At 43.3% G+C, this 20974-nt stretch overlaps 1 protein-coding gene across 1 annotated transcript in view; it reads right to left on the bottom strand.

The window, feature by feature from the left end:
* The window catches only part of PDE5A (phosphodiesterase 5A), a 161956-nt gene that overhangs the window by 40777 nt on the left and 100205 nt on the right, over positions 1-20974 (bottom strand). Inside the window, exons 10-11 of the mRNA XM_044680023.1 lie at positions 16657-16832; positions 10059-10118 (exon numbers count right to left, since the gene is read on the bottom strand). Coding sequence (XP_044535958.1) covers positions 10059-10118; positions 16657-16832 — 236 coding nt within the window. The remainder of the gene's footprint in view (positions 1-10058; positions 10119-16656; positions 16833-20974) is intronic.

The raw sequence follows: 20974 nt of genomic DNA, 5'->3' as shown, positions 1-20974 counted from the left end.
CCAACCTCACCCGATTTCCACGTGGCTCCCTTTACTGTCGCTTTCCTTCTGCCCCTTCCTGGCCCTTTTCTTAGATTCTCACCCTTTTTGGTTAGTGGCAGCAGATCTCTTAAGGAGTGAAACTGCCACCCCAAGGCCCTCTCCTGAGGACGCAGGGTTAGAATTAGAGGGCCAATTCAGTTTTAGGGAAAACTGGTGCCTTTTGGGGAAGTCAGCCGATCCCCCATGTCCTGATTTGTATTTGGGTGAGAGGAGAAGGCCTGAGACCTCAGGCGTGTGTTTGTAGGGGGAAGGAGGCCGACTGGCATCGGGAGAAGTGCACGACAGGGGAAGTCGCAGCGTCACAGACTCAGACCTCAAATAATCATTCTGAGCCTTTAGCAAACCCTTTGCAGTTTGCACAGTGCTCTCTATGTTCTCTCCGTTGACCCGTTAGGTGCTATTATTGTCCTCATTTTACAGATGAGGGAACTGAGGCAGACAGAAGTTAAGTGATCAGGATGTGAAATCTTCCCGACTCTTAAGTCAAGCCTACGGCCACCCAGCTTCCAGGAAGGGGCCTGCGAGATCATCTAGTCATTTTACGCATAAAGAAACTGGAGAGGACTCGCCAAGGGCATATAGGACGCAACCTTTAGAGCAGGGACTTGACCTTCTGATTCCAAGTCCAGCACATTGTACCCATTTCCCCGTGATGAGAAAATGGAGTTCAGATCACAGCTCTCCTGCTGACATACTGACATGCTCGCTGTCTGTGACCTCAGAGTCTCAGTTTCTTCCTCAGGTGTAACCTAAAAAGCTTTTTCTAGCCTCGGTGGCAACACGTGTGGCCTGGGTCCTCCTCCTTTCCCTGCCTGGCCATCTGTGGACAAGCTCCCACACCCTAAGAGGAATCCAGACCTACCACTACCAGGGTGGGCAGTGGGAGAGGGAGATGAGGGTTGAGAGCAGTCTTGGCTAATCAGTTATCCATCTTCCTGAAGTCCCAGAAAATCGTTATTGCCCATCATCAATTCCTCTCCTCATAACGAGCAATATCATTAGGCTGCCTTCTGAAGGGTTCGTGCTGGGATGGCCATTCACTCTTAGGAGCATAGAATTAGGGCTGAAAAGGACCTCAGAGGTCATCAAATCTGATTCCCTCATTTTAGAGAGAAGAGTTCTCTCTAAAATGAGGGAATCAGATTTATCTATTTAGCTATCAGGTCTAGAGAGTAGAGGTCCTGGGTTCCAATCTGATCTCAGATACTTCCTAGCTCCGTGATCCTGGGCAAGTCACTTAACCCCCATGGCCTAGCCTGGAACCAGTATTTGTTCTAAGCCAGAAGCTAAGGGTTAAAAAAAAAATAAAGTAAGGGAATAGAAGCCTGGAGAGAAGAAGGGACTTGCCCAAAGTCTTACAGGTGGTCAGTCACAGAGATTGTATTCGAATCATCATCCTCTGATTTCAGCTCTATCAGTCTTTCTGCAGAACCATGATGTTTCTCTTGGAGGTATTACTCTCCATTTCACCTACGTCTAGGGGGACATTCGCTACTGATGCCAAATCGTCTTACAGAAAATAGGCTCCCTTCCACGTTCACAGCCTCCAACAACGGCGAGGAGCCTTAGAAGGCAGGACACTGATGGAAAATAAGGCAACACTGTGGTTAGGTAAATAAAAGAAAGAAACTCATTCCATTGGGTCACTGAAAATTCCTGAGTCTCTTATTTTGGGTGTGCGGTTCACATAAAGTCTATATTTAGTAGTTGGTCTCTGGTAATCTCAGGAGGAAATAGAGAAATGGAGCTACAGGGCTCTTCCATTGGTCCAGCCCTCCAATCTTTATACAAGCAAAAATCCATCTTGTTAACAGTGAAGCTTAGCTAGCCTTCAGCCTGGTGGCTGGAGTCCCAGCCACCAAAACAAAGGCTATGGAAACCTGGAAGCAGCTCCCCGAGGACCCAAAGAAATGTGGTTAGCAGAAGGCCCCTGACTCCCAAAGCTATCCTGGAAAGTAAATGGAATTAAGAAAGAAGGACAGCTCCTGAACTCTGGCCTGTGAGAAATGTCAAATTCTTCCAGTCGCCATTGGCATTTTCCAAGGGAGCAGATTGTCCCAATGCTTGATGCCCATTTGATGCAGACACAAAAAGGAAAGCCATATTTCAAGAGCCCTGCCATCTATCTTTGTGACTCTTTTATTTCATTAGTCCCAAGTGCTCCATAGGCTTTTTTTTTATTGATTAGACAAATTACTGAAGTCTTTGAAATGATATCAATATGAAGAAGCAGGTAGAGGAAGTCAACGAAGAAGTGGAAGGTGGCACTCCATCCCATTAAGTGTTCAGGCGATCCTATAACCAGATTTGGGAGAGATTTCAGCAGGCATCTGGCTCAATCTACCCATTTTGCAGATAAGGAAACGGAGGCCCAGAAAAGCTAATGATTTGGCAGAGCTCATACAAGTGTTAGGCTGTAGAGGCAAGATTTGAAAACAGTTCCTTTGACTCTGGAGCCAGTGTTCTCTCCTTGGTATCACGCAATAGAAATTGTCCCTGTTGGATCGGGAGCTCCTTGAGGGAAGGGATTTTCCCCCCTTTCTTTGTATTCCCCAGAACTTGGCATAGGACCCGGCACTCAGGAGGCTCACTGAATGACTGGCTGACAATAGTTTGGTGTTCTAGGGAGAAGAAGGGGCAGTGGCTGTGCTTCAACAGCATCTGTACGAGGAAGGTCCTTGGGCACATGGTGTGAGCTTACGAGAGGACGTGGCCATCCGAGAGATCACGGATGCTTTGGTGGACTGCAATATAACTCAAAGGTATTCTGTGGCATGTGCTGCTCCTTGAGCTCAGATCTTCCTATCCCCTGTACCACCTAGCTGACGTAGGCGCGGCTCGTGTTCTTTGTGAAATGGAGCTGCATCCTGCGCCCCCTCTGTGGGCTCTCGTGAGCCCGTGTGAGCTCATACACACAAAGGGCTTTGCAAAACTGAAACCTAAGAGAAAGGCCAGCTATTATTATGAATAGGGTCTGGAAATTGGACTATATGTCAAGGTAATATTAATTTGGAAGAGTCCTAAGTATTGCTATGGTACTTTAAGAAGCAGCTAGATGATTCAGTGGATAGAGCGCCGAGCCTGACGTCAGGAGGACCCGAGTTCAAATGTGTCCTTAGATATTTACTGTGTTTGTCGTGGAGGCAGCTGGGTGGTGCAGTGGATAGAGGGTAATGGCTAGAGTCAGGAAGCCCTGAGTTCAGATCCAGCCTTAGATTTTTAACTTCTCTTTGTCTTCATTTACTGGGGAAGGAAATGGCGACCGCTCCAGAATCTTTGCTGTGGACAGTATTGGCATGCTGTGGTCCGCAGGGTCACAAAGACCCGGACACGTGCAACCACCACCTTGGGAAGTAGGTGCTATCATTATCCCAACTTTACAGTTGACGAAACTGCGTGAGTAGGATTTGGACTTGGGTCTTCCCGGCAACAGTTATCCACTGTGTAGCCAATGCCCAGTGATGCAATATAATAGCCAGTAATCACTTTAACCAACAAAAACAAATGAAGAAAATGCCTCAATCTGAAAAATATAATTAATAACTAATAAAAAATAATAATAATAACTAATTGGAATAATCCCTAACTAGCTAGCATTTACACAGATTTCAGGTTTGCAAAGCACTTTACAAATATTTTCTCATTTTATCCACACCACCATCTTGTAAAGAAGCTGCTATTATTGTGCCCATTTTATAGATGAGGAAACTGTAAGGCAGGCAGAGGTTAGGTGACTTAAGGGTCACAGAGCCAGCCTCTAAGGGAGGATTTGAACTCAAGGCTTCCTGATTCTGATTCCAGCTCTCTATTCATTGCACCATGTATGTGTAGGTGTACTAAAATCCCACCTTCTCCAGGAAGCCTTCCTCAAAGCCTTTTTAGTCCAGGATCTTCCCTCTGTTCACTCTTTCCTGTTTATCATGCATAGAGCTTGTTTGTTCCTTTGCACGCTCTTTTCTCCATTAGCATTCTCTTTTGCTTTTCTTTGTACCCCGATAGCTTAGCACAGTGCCTGGCACTTAAATCTACACATGGAGGTACGGGCAAGCAGACACGTGACACACATAACACACATGTAACACACATGTACACACAATGTGCTTCTCCCAATTACAAGTGCAGTATTACACGCAAGGCAGCGGCTGTCACCATCAAGGCACAGCAACAAGAGGCATCGATGATCGCCTCCACACGGGCTGGGAGCTGAGCTGAGGGAGGACACAACCCACGCGAGTCTGACTCGGTAGGTAAGTCCGTGGGAGTCGCCCTATCCACAATAGGTTAAGACCCTTTCCCGGGGTCACCACAGCCAGGCAGAAATCGACCCCATTCTTTCTGATTCCAAATCCAACCTTCCCTCGACTGCTCAGGGAGTTTCCTAGAGGCCAAGTGACTTGCCCATGGTCTCCCAGCTCTTGCCTGTGGCCAGAGGTGGGACTTGAACTCTCGAATGTTTTCTGCCCCCAATCCCAGCACTTTCTCCATGATGCCACCTAGTTTTCTCAATAATAAGAGAAACAAGAGTTTGCCTTATAGGGTATCCCAATGGTCTTCGTTGCACTTAAGACTTTTGGGACTTCTATGTAAATAGAACAATCCATTTTCCAAAACCCTTTATTCCCCGAAACTCTCTCAGGCAAGCAGCACTAGGGTAATCACCCCCATTTTATAGAGGGGGAAACTAAGGCTCAGAAAGGGCATGCTGCTAGTATATTTTTCTTTCTTGCTCAAAATTACAAGGAGGAATGAAAAGATAATCTTCAGATTTTTTCAGAAAGGACTTTCTACTTCTAGAGAAACATGACCTAATGGTTTTAATGAGCTCTTGGAAGTAGAACTTGTTCTATTTATTAGTTCTGATTTCCTTAAAAGAACATGAAACAGTCTTTCACCTCACTTTCACCCTGGAAGGAAGTTAAAAAGCACTTAGCACTCCTGGATGCTTTAGCTGCATCTGGCCACGGGGTTCAGATGCATTCCAAGTGTGGATTTCAATTCCTTACTTACTATAAACAGAGTGGAGGAACGGGAGGCAGGAAACTCTGGACATTTACTAGCTGTGTGACCCTGAGATGGTCACTTCAACTGCCTGAACCTCAGTTTCCTTATCTGTGAAATGACACAGGTGGCTTTGACTTCTGGGGTGCCTTATGGTTTTGAAACTTTGAATTACTGACCTAATATTATTCAGAGAATCCACAAATGAAAAAGGGAGGTACTGCACTGCAGTGAGAAATGAATAAAAAATCATTTATTCACTTCTCAGTAAATGTCAAGCCCTGGGCTAAGCACTGAAGATATAAGCCCCAAAGCAAGCTGGATGGAGCTTTGGATCAAGAAGCTCCTGTCCTCATGGGGGCTGGCAACACACAGAGGAGGTTTTGGTTGCAAGTCAGTTGGAAAGGCCCAAGGGTCCTTAAGGGGCACCAGTAAAGCAGATAATGATCTTTGTTGGTGCCATTTCCATGGATAAAACCATTACTGAGTTGGTTGGGAAGCTATCTGGCAGTGCTGATGACTTTGGTAGTGAGAACTATGGGGGTTGAGCAAGCCGGGGACGGAGCACCCATGGAGGAAGCTGTCAGCTGGCATCTCCCAAGGGCCAAGACAGTTGCAGCATGTGTGACCTGGGGACTCTCCCCAGGCCTCCTGGGCTTCCCTTGCCATCAGGGGCACTGAGTCAGCAAGCATTAGTAGTACTGATGACAGTGTAGACCAGGGGTTCCCAAACTTTTCTGGCCTACCACCCCCTTTCCAGAAAAAATATTGCTTAGCCCCCTGGAAATTAATTTTTTTTATTTTAATAGCAATTAATAGGAAAGATAAATGCACCTGTGGCCATCATCGCCCCCCTGGATCGCTGCAGCACCCACCAGGGGGCAGTGGCGCCCACTTTGGGAATCACTGGTGTAGACCCTTCTCCATAGGGGTCACTCCTCCTAATGATGGCTGGAGGAGAGAAGTATGCTTGAAAGGCTGTCAGGATGTGAGGGGAAGGAGCTCAGTAGTCAGCTCGTCCAAACCTCATCAGAATGGGAATGCCCTCTGAAGAATCGTGGGCAAGTTGTCATTCAGCTTTTCCCTTAAAACAAGAAGGAATGACAAACCCCTCTGGCCTCTCTTGGGCCTTGCAAAGACTTCTGCACATACAGCAAGGAAACAGGAATACTGTCAGGGTAGTCAAGCTTTTGCCAAGGCAGATCTCAATGCCATTATCCTCTAAGTGACCATCATTTGTGGGGGCAGCTAGGTGGCTCAGTACATTGAGAGCCAGCCAAAGTCCTGGTTTCAAAGCTGATCTCAGACACTTCCTAGCTGTGGGACCTTGGCTAAGCCACTTAACCCCCATTTACTAGCCTTTACTGCTCTTCTGCCTTGGAACTCATACGCAGAATCGATTCTAAGACAGAAGGTAAAGGGTTAAAAAAAGAGACCACTGTTGTGAATTATGGAGAGGAAATCCATCACCGAGTGGCCACTCTCTGAGGATGAACCCCTTCAAACGAACCGAGCTGGTCTCTGGGTCACAGACACGAAGCCCTCGTCAGGCCCTATCTGTTGCCTTTCCAGAGTGGGAAGATTTACCTGAGCTTCAGCTCTTTGAGGACACGTTTGGGAAGCTGGGTAAGCTGCAAACCACCAGGGGGCACTTGAGAGTTTTATACTTCAAAGGCATTGAATATACTTGTTTTCAAGACTGAGGTGAGAAATAGGAACCTTTAAATTCAAACCTTAAAAATCTACCACAGAAACTAGACCAGACGAATTTACTGCCATTTCAAATGGGGCAAAATCAGTCAAGGACTATAAGATGTTCTGGTTTTGTGATGGGAACAGTAAAAACTGTATCTTCATGGGGTAGCTTAGCGGCTCAGTGGATTGAGGGCCAGGCCCTGGAGAGATAGGAGGTCCTCGGTGCCAATTTGGCCTCAGACACTTTCTATCTGTGTGACCCTGGGCAAGTCACTTAACCCCCACTACCTAACTGTTACCACTCTTCTGCCCTGGAACCCATACATAGTACTGATTCTAAGATGGAAAATAAGAATTAAAAAAACAAAAAACAAAAAACTGTATCTTCCAAGGCAAACAATTCCCCCAGGCCCACTCTCCTTCCTGTGACCTCTTCAGAAGAATCCCCAAGTAAAGAAAATAACTGCCCTGTTAGCTCAAGAGAGATACATTGGCCCAATGAACTACTGGGAGATAGAGACTAGGGAGAGTATGATAAATCTCCAAAATTGTGTGAGGTTCTAATATGAAAACACAGGGGGGACAAGTGCTAAGGGGGAGCAGACAGCCACAATATGCATAAACCCCACTAACAATAAACACAGCTCTCAATTTTCTACTTGCAACACCATGAAATTTTCAGAATCCTTCCCAAGGTTTCAGGCAGGAATGACATTTTGAGCATGCACACTCTGTCATTCCACCAAGACTTTCTTCCTCTTTTACTGGTTTTTCATCTATGACACTCATCTACTTTCCTTCTCCCCTCAAGATCATATTTCATTTGTTTGTCCTTCTAGGAAACTCTCAGGCATATGTTGCACAATTTGCAGTAGCTTTTCCGTTTCAATCCTGGAAAATGTGACATTAAAGAAACAATCTCCTCTGTCCTCAATAGGCTATAGAATCAAAAGACATTCATTTTTAACTCAAGCTTTATAGCTCCTTCCATAAACTATGGATACTGTTACTGCATCTTTAAGAGAAAATTGAATCTTGAGAAAGAAACAATTTAATTGTCCTCTGGAATGTTAACTGATCTGGCTGGAGAAAGATTGCGAAGTATGAAGATAAAGAGGACTAACAAAACGTTCTTGAGACTGAGAAAGTTACTTTATCTTTGAGAAAGATTTAAAAAATGTTTTCTGACAGAAATGAGTTTCTACTTTTATGCTATGGAAGTGTCCGAAAGACAGTTCTGGTGAGATCCTGGTATACCGTGAGAGCAGAAGAGTAAGCACTGTGTTTCCAGAAATGAGGAGAAGTCAGCAGCTGCAGCTGATGGTTAAAGGTGACTCTGGCTTTTATCTTTCTCATTGAGGAAATGCTGAAATATATCTCTGTATTGTTTGTTACAATATTAATAAATGGAATAGACAATGAAGTTGATGTTTATTCTTATTAAACAAGAATTTGAAAAAGAGAGAGAAAAGAAAAAGCTTATGGGAAAAGGTTGTCCCATTTCATATTTCAAACTGGGGTAGGAAATCATGTCTCTATTATTTATGAGGAAAAAGTAAGTATATCTCTTGATTGTCTTAAAACTTTGGTAAACATGAATAAAGCAATGAGTCAAGCAGCAATCTGAGGGGTGAGGGTTTCATGTGTTACCATAATCCATACACATCCATATTTGGGGTAATCATCACTAAAACTGGCTATAAATTCATTCTTTTAAAGTTGCTCTTCCTTGTGTTAAACTCTTGTTTCGTAGTTATCATAGACTAGTGACAATCTTATCTTCTGTAGGAATTCCTGCAATTCTTCAGTTAAAATTTATCTCACCTTGAAAAATATGCTTTAATTTTGAGATTGTCTGGTTTCCCCATATTCTTCCTCTCTATCTGTCAGTTCTCTCTCTCTTGTCTTAGATAAGAAATTGTGTGAGATCTCTGATGAGTTTTTTTAAAAGTGTTACATCTTTTTCCTGACTGCTTGTAATATCTACTCTCTGTTGCTGATATTTTGGAGTCTGATAACGGCACTACTCTATGAGTTAAATTTGGGATTCATTTCTGTTGGCAGCCTGTGAATTGCATGGATTTGTAACACACAATGTATTCTGAATCATGTGAATATATCTTTGTATATGATTTTAGGAAATATATATTTTGGAGCCTTTTTCCTTCAGGAATTTGCTAGGAACAAAATAATGTTCAGGTTTTTTTTCAAAGGTAAAATCTCTATTTCTTTATTTCTAGACTTTTTGAACCTTACAGTTGTTTTTATTTTAAAATGAGAACTTGGTGGTTCCATCACCACCTGTCTTTTTGCCTTCTATTAGTACAATTCTATACTTAGAGACTTTACCATTTTATTACAAACTGCTAATAAACAATCCAAGCCGCTGCCTCCCAGATGTCTTTTTGTGTTCTTCCCTTACAGATTTGATCTCCATAGATTCCAGAGCTCCCTTAATTCTTTTAGTGAGCTTGTTGTTAATGTTGAAATGTCTCAGAGTAAATGCATTTTCCTTTCTGGAGTCCTTGATAATGTTATTTCCTTATGCTTTTCCCCTTGGTATCTTCTCTTCAGTTTCTACCCTTCATAATAATTAACTATGTTGGAGTCTTTTATTTTTGTCTGCCCATTTTTATAGTAAATCTTTTTCTTTTACTGAGAGGTTATTTTTTTTCCACAAGGATTTTATGGGTTGTCATTTTCCTTCTATTTGTTGTTGTTTTTGAGAAGAGCAAAAGGAACTGGGTCCTCTTTTGAGTTCTTTCTCTCTCTAATAGCCAAAAATTACTACTCATTGAATTGAAATGACTTATACAAGGAGCAAATAAAGTAAAAAAAAAAGGTAAATAAAGCAAAATACAAGTAGTAAAAAAAAATAGGATTCAAATTCAGATCTTCTAATTTCTACCTTGTCTTTTTTGCATCAAGTCTCTCTCTTTCCTCATAAGAATTCCTATTTTGCTCAGCTCGTGAAGTAATTACAAAAATTAAAAACTTTACCTTCTGCCTTAGAATCAATACACTCTCTTCCCTGAGTCACCTAGCTGCCCCTAACTGATTCTGACTTCAGTCATATTTCTACTTAGTCTATTCCCAAGCCAATATAAATAATTGTGGATGCCCCTGTTCCTTGGATGAACTTTTCTTACTAGCCCACTGTTTAAATCTCTTCTATACCTGCGAAATTTTTCAGGGGTGGCGGAGGGGGGATTTAGGGGGAAGGTTGTGTGAGTATCTCCTGTCTCTGAGCCTGCTCATTTAGTACAGCACATCAAATCATAAATCGGAAGTGGACATTTCAGCATTTTGCAAAGTGAACTCACTGTTAATGACTGAAGCTCTCTCGTTTCCTCTTCTGCTGCAGAAGCATGATATGACAGAACCTATACAATGTAAAAAAGGCAGAAAGGTAATACTTTATGAGTGGGATGCTTATGCATTTCAAGATGCTCAGTTGGAGCAATTTTTTAAATTTTATTTTTCTTCTCCTGCAAAGCAAACACGCTTTCATGCCGGTCATTGTCATAAGAGCACACTCATCCCCAACCAAAACCCTCAAAAGTAACTTGATTTGAGTCAAAACTGGAAAACTCGAACCCCGTCAACTATCTTTACTGGCTCTAAGTCAGTGGTCTTGGGGCCTTCTCACCATGCACAGAAATCTAGCTTCCTTCTTCAGGTGAGAAAAAAGAATCCCAGGCATTAAATTACATTTCTCCTAGAAATGGAAAAGTTTGTTCCTTTCGTGTTTAATGAAAACCCTCTCTAAAATTTCCAGTTCTGATATTGTTGACATAAGAGTTCTCGTGTTTAGACACGAGATGAGAAAAGAGAGTCTATTGGCGGAAACTTGGCCAATGTTTTTCTTTTTCATTTTTTCAATACAAAGCACAAAATCAAAGCATGCATGAATATATCTCGCAGTTGTTTTTAGCCGGAAATTAAGAAAAACAACAAAAAGGGGAAATTACTGGCTTTATTTTTTCATTAGAAAAAGCTATTTTGGGATACATCTGGGCCCTCAAATCTGCTCCATCTTTTCACCTCCCTTGGGCTCATTTTTCTCATCTATAAAATGAGGGAGTCGGACCAGATGGCCCCTGAGATCTATTCCAGCTATAAATCTGTGACCTGTGACCCTCTGAACTACCAAAAGGCCTTTTGTGGAAACTCACAGACTCCTCCAAAGTTATGGCTTGTCAGGCTAAATGACAATGAGCTCAAGCTTCTGTATCAGAGGTGGCCAGGAGGTGCAGTGGGTAGAATCAGGAAGACATGAGGTTGCATCCTGCCTTGGATGATCTCTGTGACTGGGTAAGCCATTTAGCTTCTGGTTTCCTCAACTGCCCCATCCTTTGTTGTTGGTCAATCGTAGCCAACTCTTTGTAACCCAATTAGGGATTTTCTTGGCAAAGATCCTGGACTGCTTAGCAATTTTCTTCTCCAGCTCATTTTATAGATGAGGAAATGGAGGTAAACAGGGTTAAGTGACTTGCCCAGGGTCACATGGATAGGAAGCATCTGATGTGAACCCAGAATCTGTCTCCAGGCCTGGCCCTCCATTCATGGAGCCACCTGGCTACCCCTTCTAAGGCTCTTAAGAGAGAGAGTTTCCTGCTCAGAGCTCCTCATGCCCAGGAAAGCACAGCTCCAAGTCCCTGCCTTTCCTCTCCTTCCCACCCTGTGCCTTTTGTTCCCAGTGGACAGCATGGCCTTACTATTCCCACGTTCATCTTTGCTTTAGTGGGGAGTTGAGCAGGATGACTTTCAGGCATAATGGAGAAGGCCCCTGGAACCCAGGAGGCAGGTGGTAAGCCGGCCCTTTGCCTCCCCAGGACCCTGCCTTGGCGCCTGGCACAGAGCAGACGACGGTCTGATCTTCAGTAGGCCCTGGGGTCCTGAGGGGTTAAATGCAGGCCTGCTCGAAATGATCTCGGAGGCCCCTTCGGAACGTCCTGGCACCGGGCTGTTGCTGCTGCAGGCACTCGATCCAAGCCGGCTGGGCAGCAGTAAGTGCCAGTGTGCGCAGAGCGCTCTGTTGGGCCCCGGGGAAATAGAGGCAGACATGCCGGAGTCGCTGCTGTCAGCAAGCCCACATTCTCTTCCCTCCCTTACTGCAGACCAGGCCCCTTCTGGGTCTCAGCAGAAGGCCTTTCGGGGTTTCTGTCACCAAGAATCTATCGGCTGGGGCCGGGCTGGTCATGAGCCTTTTCCTACTTAGCTGGCTGAGCGGGTCCCGAGCCCACCCTCAGACCCGTGCTGGAAGCCTTTCCAGTGCGGTGAGGCATGTGGCTCACACCACAGTGACATACCTCCCTCTTGATAGAGAGGGAGAATAAAGACCCTAAGACTGAACTCTTTAGGTCTGCCGAAAACCAAACAAAAAACAATGCCCTGGCATTTGGAAATATTACATATCGGGGGCAGCTAGACAGGGCGCAGTGGACAGGATGCCAGGCTTGGAGTCAGGAAGATCTGAGCTCAAATCTGGCCTCAGCTGTGTGATCCTGGACAAGTCCCTTAACCTGGTTTACCTCAATTTCCTCATCTGTCAAATGAGATAGAAAGGGAAATGGCAAACACTCCAGGATCTTTGCGAAGAAACCCCAAATGGGATCATGAAGAGTTGGATGGGCCTGAAATGACTGTCCAACAACAATTACTTAATCTTGCAACCCTGTGCTCCAAATGGCAAAACACCATCTCTTGTACATGCTGATTAATCCAGGGTGGTGGCCTTTCTCAGAGTGGATAAAACAGTTATTTCAGAGCCATTTTCCAGACAGGATGAGTCTTGTATAGACCTGATATCGGGAATTCTGGGGGCAGCTGGGTGGCTCAGTGGATTGAGAGCCAGGCTTAGAGACGGGAGGTCCTGGGTTCAAATCTGTCCTCAGATACTTCCCAGCTCTGTGACCCTGGGCAAGTCACTTGACCCCCATTGCCTGCCCTTACCACTCTTCTGCCTTGGCGCCAATACACAGTATTGATTCTAAGATGGAAGATAAAGATTTAAAAAAAAAAGGATATTGGGAATTCTGCTGGGTGAGAAAATCTTTCTCTGCCAGTGAAGGGCAACCCCAATTCTGCAACATTGAATCTTAAAAGAACTGCCTGAACACTGAAGAGTTAAATGGCTCTTTGAGGGCACACGGGGCTTCCTGGCTTCATCCACACAGGGCATCTGCCGAGTGACTGCTGCCACTCATTCCCATATAAATGGGGATATAAAGAACAATGGCGATGCAATCATGCTCATAATCACACATTGGGCAAGTTCAGAAATAAAAGGAATTGACTGTCAGCTTCAAATCAGAACAGACTATGGATGAATGATGGACTAGTGTGGACTAAAGAAAAATGAATGCGACTCACCAAAAAGCCGGGAGACTTGAATTCTTGCCCTGGCTTTGCCGAGAGGCAGCCAGGCTGTGGCTCAGATCCTTGGTTGGTGCCAGGGCCACCTCCTTAGCGCTTGCAAGGTTGATGGTTTCACACCTCGGAATACCATCTAATAGCCATCCAATCCTGTGCTTTAGGGTTTTCTAACTCTCTGTGCTTGTTAGACTAAGTCCTCAGAGGGCAGGCTCACTTCTTCCCTAAGTCTCTGCTCAGCCCCCAGCATAATGGTTTGCTTTTGAATAACTGCAAAACTTAATAAATGTTCATGCTAAGTGAGTCAGACCATTTACCCTGGTGGCACCTTAAAGGTTGTAGGGTACCTCGTCCACAAGATTGCCTCTGAGGCTCGCAACAAGCCTTTGAAAGGAGGTACTCGTATTGTCTTTATTTTATAGATGGGGAAACTGAGGCCCAGTGTGGTTAAGTGGCTTGCCCAAAGTTACATGGCTAGGCAGCATCAGAAGTGGGATCTGAACCCAGGGCTTCACGTCTCTATTTTTAAACCCATACCTTTAGTCTTAGAATCAATACTAAGTGTCAGTTCTAAGGCAGAAGAGCAATAAGGGCCAAGCAATTGGGGTTAAGTGACTTGCCCAGGGTCACATAGCCAGAAAGTGTCTGAGGCCAGATTTTAATCCAGGTCCTCCCAACTTCAGATCTGGCTCTCTGTCCACCAAGCCACCTCACTGCCCCTCGTTGGGTCTTTTCGCTTCCAGTTCTAGCCCTCTGTAGCTTTACCATGTGACTCCTAAAGAGAAGCGGATGAAAGACTTAAACACTCAGATATTTAACAATCAAGAGTCCAAAGGATGCCCAGAGAAACACGCTGCCTACCTACCGCCCAGTGGAGACTCAGCCTAGGTAGAATGGAGTGTATGTTCTTGGCAATGGCCACGGTGTGACTTTGTTTCACTTGATTATGCATTTTGTTACCAGTTTTGTTGAATTTCCCTTTTTAGTGGGGGGCAAAGTGAGAGGGAAGAAAAAAGAAATTTTTGTACACTGATTTTTTTTTTTTTTTACTAAACCAAGTAGGGAATAGAGACAGAAGGTCTTGGGTTCAAATGTGACCTCAGACACTTTCTAACTATGTGACCCTGGCAAGTCACTTAACCCTGATTGCCTAGCCCTTATTGCTTTTCTAAGAAGGAAGGTAAGAGTTGACAAAAAAAATAAAGTTTAGGAGTTGAATTCTACTGATCTCAGAATTAGAATCACAGACTTTCCAAAGGGGAAGGGAACTCAGAGGGAATCTGGTCACCATGTACTTAAATGGAAGTCTTCTTGCCATCAAGCATGCCTGGTGGAGGATTAGGAACCCTCTGCCTGAACACCCCCAGGGATGGAGAGCCTCAAGCATCCGCTGCCTCTAAGGGAGAAGACAGTCTGCTATCAAGCCTAGTTCTGCTCTTCACAACTTCCATTCACAATTCCTGGTCCTCTCTTGGTGGGGGCCAAACAAAGCTAATCCCTGCAAATATTTGAAGACAGCTGGGCGGCACAGTAGGTAGAGAGCAGGGCCTGAAGGCAGGAAAACTCATCTTCCAGAGTTTAAATCTTTCCTCAGACACTTATGAGAAAGAATGCTCTCCACACCAAGGGAAAGAACCGTGGGAGTAGAAACGCAGAAGAAACGCACAGGATTTATCACTTGTTTGTATGGGTATATGAAGTGGGGGTTTGGTTTTAAAAGCCTGAACTAAAAGCAAAGATGAATAATATGGAAATAGGTATTGAATGATAACACACATATAACCCAGGGCAGTTGCTTGTTAGCTCGGGAGGCGGAGGGAAGAGGGGAGGGAAACAACATGAATCATGTAAGCATGGGAAAATATTTAAAAAATTTAAAAATAAAATAAATCTGCCCTCAGGCACTTAATAGCTATGTGACCCTGGGCAAGTCATTTCACCCTGTTTGTCTCAGTTTCCTCATCTGTCAAATGAGCTGAAGAAGGCAATGGCAAACCATTCTAGTATCTTTGTCAGGAAAACCCCAAAGAGGGTCACAAAGAGTCAGAAACAACTGAAATGACTAAACAGCAGCAAAATCATATCCATTTGTTCCCCAAATATTCTTTGGACTAAACATACCTAGTTTTTTCAACTGATTCTTTTATGCCACACGCCCAGTCTTCTCACTATCTTTTTTGGGGCACATTCGACTAGTCAATGCTCTTCTACTTGCCTGCTCTGCCTCCACTTCACTGCTTGCCTTCCCTGGTGATAACTCCAGAATGAGACCAACTCAGTGATTGGTGAGTCCTGTCCTGGAACCTCTGCATTGTAAGAAGGGCCCAGACTATCACCAAGTTATTGCCCAGCCTCTTCCTTCTCCTCCTTCTCCTCCTCCACCCTCAGTTGCTTAGCCCTCTGTGGACCATAGTCAGCCCAAATTCATTCCTCACTCAGTATACTCCCATCCCATTATACTTTCCCCACCCCAGTGATTCAGAACCCCCATCTGTCACTGCACTAACCTGTGTCCAGTTCCTCACCTCACAAAGCTCTCCCCCTCAACCAATACTCCCTCCCCCAATGCCCCACTCTGCTCTGTCCATCCCTTTCATTGTGATCTCTGAAATTCCTGCCCCAAAGTTAATCTCAAGATTTTATTTAGCTTTCCTTTCTCCTCCCTCCCTCCATCTTCTTGCCCTCACTGGGACCTGATGACCCATCTCTCCTGATGACCCACCTTTCTTGGCCACTTTCTCCAGCACTGGATCTACTTGAACTCACAATATATTGGGGGAACAGAAATACTACTTCTCCCCATTACCACTTCTAGACTCTCCCTCTCCCATCAGCCAGTAATCTCTACATTCATTCAATTCACATTTATGACTCAATCATACTCTGGTAGCCATTATCTACAACCACCAATACATTTTCTTTTCTTCCTCAGTGAGTTGCCATAGTTTTCCACTTCCATAGGAACTCAGAAATTCCTTTTTTTTTTTTTAAACCCTTACTTTCCATCTTGGAGTCAATACTGTGTATTGGCGCCAAGGTAGAAGAGCCATAAGGGCTAGGCAATGGGGGTCAAGTGACTTGCCCAGGGTCACACAGCTAGGAAGTGTCTGAGGCCAGATTTGAACCTAGGACCGCCTGTCTCTAGGCCTGACTCTCATTCCACTGAGCTACCCAGCTACCCCTAGAAATTCCTTTATCTGATCATACTCTTTTATAATTTCATCTTTCCTTCTGTCTCACACCCCCTAATAAGATTATTCTTTGTTCTCATTAGTCCCTCTAATGCTTAGTTCTTTCTCAGGTTATCACTCCTATGCTATCTATATTCTCCTCCCTTCCCCACCTCGACTCCTTGGGGATTCTACCCTCCCCAAGTTCCTTGCCCCATTCTCTATCTCAAGTCCAAAGCTACTATTTTGTCCTTGCTCTCAAATGTGTACTTCTAAACAAAGCTGGTAAAAATTATAGCAGTGGGTCCCAAGCAGAGCACCATGGGATGAGATGAGATGAGGTACGATGAGCAAGCCCCACCATTTGGAGGCTCACCTCTAGAGTTACCATCTGCTTGGCCATGGCTCTTTCCACTGCTTCATACATTTGGGTGTTCTGGATTCCCAATCCACAAAAGATGACAAAAGCTTCCAGGAACTGCTCATCGTTTCGGTTGAAAGGTTTGAATTTGCTGGAATTCTCTTCCATCTTATTAACGAGCTGGCAAACTCCTATAAAAGTGAGAAAAATTAAGTGAATGAGACCATTAATAATACTAAGTTGGACAATAAGAGGCAGTCTTGAATAGAAGAGGGAGTGTTAGACCTGGGGTCAGGAAGACAGCCTTTCAAACCCTGCCTCTGATACTTGTTAGCTGCATGGCCACAGGCAAACCACTTAACCTTTCTGAGACTTGGGCAGCTTGCTAAGATGATTAGTTACAGATGGGTTACAGTCTGAGCAGGTGGAGGTAGGCGTTTGAAAATCCAGTTTTATTTTATTTTAATTCTGAATTATCTCCCTCCTATGTCCCCTCGTATCACCTCCCCATTGAGATGGCAAAAAAAGTTACAAATATATACATAGTCAAGCAAAACAGATGAATGTATTGGCGAGGGAGAGAGAGAGAGAGAGAGACAGACAGACAGACAGACGGACAGACAAATAGGGAGAGTAGGAAAGAAAAAGAGAGTAGGAAAGGGAAAAAAGAAAGGGAAGGAGGAAAGAAAGGAAAGAAGGGAGGAGGAGAGAAAGAAGAAAGAAACATATGGGAAGGGAAGTGGAGAGGAAAGGAGAACAGAGAAGAGAGGAGAAAAAAAGATGCCTCAGACTGTAATCTAAGTCCTTCACCTTTTCATTTAGCAGTAGATTGCATGCGTCCTTTGAAATGTTGGTTGGTCATTGTGTCAATCAGAATTTGTAAGTCTTTCAAAGCTGTCTATGTTTACAATATTGTTGTCACTGTACAAACTTTTTTCCTGGTTCCATTCACTCCTTTCTGCATCAGTTCATATGGATCTTCTGAGATTTCTCTAAAACCATCTCCTTCATCGTTTTATGGTACAGTAGAATTCTATCACGTTCATAGATCATTCTCCAGTTTAGTCATTCCCCTAGGTTTCCAATTCTTTGTCATCACAAAAGCTCCTTTTCCTCTTACTTTGATAAATGGAAGTAGTTTTCACCCAGATAGTACAAATATAGCCCAAGCCACAGACCCCTGACGCCCTAAAACAAGCTGTTAACTATTGATATTAGCGCGGAATCCTATGCTTTTGCTATATAAAGGTTTGAAGTCTTTAAACAAGCACCTCTGAACCCAGGGATATAGGATATAAAAATAAACAGAACCACAGAACAGAATTTAGAACATGCTTTCACCTAGCCCCAAATTACTGCTGTCTGATTCTTAGGAAAATGCTAGAGTACTCTTTTCTTCTTGACGTAGAAATAGACCACTAGAGTCCCCAAAGACAATTTGTCCTTTCAAGGCTAATGAAATTTTTGTATATTTTCCAAGAGAACAATTCTGAAGCACGTCAGAAGGGGGGCACATAAAGTTTGCCTTTTCCTACTCGGAGCTTAAGTTAAACAAAATTCACACACACACACACACACACACACACACACACACACACACACACACACACACTCATNCACACACACACACACACACACACACACACACACACACACACACACACACACCAGACCAGTATGTCATTCTTCACGTAGCCAACTTTGCAGTTCAAAATTAGACTTCAGAGTTCCACAGAAACATGCCATGCACAACTTCTGTGGTTGCCAATGTGTGACACCAAAGATAGTATCTAGAAAGAAGGTCACACAGCCAATGCAGCCCACTACAAAGAGAGAAGAATGCATATCCATTTCTGGTTAAAAATTTTCAGGGAGCAGGTGGCATAGGATCACCCAGGATTACGGGAAGGAACTTGGGCAAGAATGGCCTAAATTTCCTTATTTCTGAAAAAAGAATACATGGATTCCAAGAGTCTCAAATGGCAGGGCCATCCATGGCCATCAAAGTCTTCAGGGCCTCTGTGGGAATCTTTAAGACAACTATGAAGCACTAATTTCCTCTCCTGTCTTTTTTCCATAAGCCCAGGTCAGAGCAGGAAGTGATCCAAGAAGTTACTGAGACCAGTCCATACTGGAACACAACTCTTCTACGTCAATTCCAATAAATGGCCGTCCAGCTTTGACTTGAGTTTCTTCCTCCTTCCTTTGACGTAGCTCATTCCACCCTTCTAGGGAATCTTAATCTTTCTTGTGTCATGGAAAATATGGACCACTTCTCAGGGCATCAAATGTTTTTAAATACATAAAATAAAATACACAGGCTAACAAAGGAAAACAATGAATTATACTGGAATATAGTTATCAAAATAGAACCACTGCTACAATATTACATGAATAGCCCCTTTTGTCATAACTTTCTTAAAACTTAAGATTCCAAACTTGAAATCGATCAGTCTCAATGAGGACCATTCAGTGTTTGGCCAATAAAAATCAAAGTCTTCTTAATACCTGCCATTTCTCCCTTGTATTCTTCAGTTTAAGTTACTAGCAGGGAAAGAAGAGATTAAAACAGAGGGAAGGAGAGAGGGAGGCAGAGAATAAGTATTTATATACTACATACTAAATGTAAGGTACTATGCTAAGTGCTTTTAAAAAAAGTATCTCATCTCATCTGATCTTCACAACTTTGGAAGGTAGATCTAGTTATGATCCCCATTTAACAGACAAGGAAACTGAGGCAAACAGAGGTTAAGTAACTTGCCTGTGGTCACACAGCTAGTGAGTATCTTCCTAAATCCAGGCTAAGCTGGTCCATTGTGCCACATAGTTGCCTCTACAAAACCCAAGTATTAAGGCAGCGGTTAGAAACTTTGTCTGCCCCTATGTCTGGCACGTTGCTGACTTCACCAAAAAAAAAAAGAATATTAATTTAGATGCTCTGCATAAAACCATATACTCTTAAGCTGGGGATCATAAGGCGTAGGGCTAGAAGATGCTTAGAGAACATGGAGCAAGACCTCATCTTACAGGTGAGAAAATAGCAGCCAAGAAAGGTTAAGCAGCTTGCCCCAAGTCACATAGCTATGAGAAAGTAGAGCTGGGATTTGAACTCGGGACTTGTAGATCCAAATTCAATATTTCCATTAGAGTACCCAACACAGCACTCCCTCAAGAAACATGAGAAATTTGACCCACTGAGATGTTGAGAGAGGAGCTTCAGAGAAGCAGCCAGCAATGCCAACAGATGCCCTGAAATCTTAATTCTTTGCAGTCTGTCTCTTTTCCTTATTCTTTAGGTAATGGAAAACACTCCAAACACATCCTTGTGTTTTCTTAGTAGTAAAGCATGTTTAAGAAAAAAGCATTCTTTAGCTAACTTTTCCTCAAAAGGATGACAAATTATTTATCAAAAACAAAACACAGGCGGCAAGAATAGAATGTCTCACTCAAAAGATCTACAAAATACATTAAAATCATGGACCAAGAACCCTCAACAACCTTAAATATAGGACCTTCAAAAACCAAAGAACACTGTAAATAATCAGTGCTACGACATGCCACTAAAATAAAGATGAAGACATGATCAAGCTTCACTTGCAGATTGAAGACTACTCAAGTTAAGACACCAAAGGAGTACTGAACAAATCTAGACAAAAATCCTAATAAAATCCACTGGGAGGAATAAAAGATCCAAAATATTAAACATGTCATAAATGCAGAACTGAAAAGGGGAGAGTGGATCTAGGCCTTGAACGATATCATAAAGTGGTTCACCCAAACTTTGTTATGGGTTCAAAAAGGTGGGAGGAGTCCATTAGTAGAGAAGACTAGACAAGGAAAAATCAGAAGTGACTGAACTCAACGACCCGTAAAGCTGAAAACACACTTGTGAAAGAACTCCGCATCTACCAAAAATTGCCAGGAAAACTGGTAGAAATGAGCTTCAGGCCAACATCTTTTACTGCATGCCACCACACATTTAAAATGGATATGTGACTTGGATATTAAAGGTCCTGCCATTAAAGTATTGGAAGAGAAGCAGATGATATAACTTTCACAACTATGCCTCGGAAGTGCATTTTTAGCCAAACGTGAGATAGAAGCAACTACTAAAGATAATCATTTTGATGATGTAAAATCAAGAATAAAGTGAAATATAGATATGAGATGAAAATAAAAATGAAATAAAATGAATGCAACTAAGAAAGGAAGACATGAAGTCAACTAACTGAGGAAAATATCTTTGTATCGGATGCCTCTGAAAGAGGTCTGATTTTTGAGATGTGTAGACAACTAACGAAAATTTTTAATATCAAAAACCACTTCTTAATAG

This window comes from Gracilinanus agilis, chromosome 6, assembly GCF_016433145.1.
Source record: "Gracilinanus agilis isolate LMUSP501 chromosome 6, AgileGrace, whole genome shotgun sequence".
NCBI classification, from domain to species: domain Eukaryota; kingdom Metazoa; phylum Chordata; class Mammalia; order Didelphimorphia; family Didelphidae; genus Gracilinanus; species Gracilinanus agilis.
The sequence above is the reverse complement of the archived record's forward strand: the minus strand, read 5'-3'. Positions and strand labels throughout refer to the sequence as shown.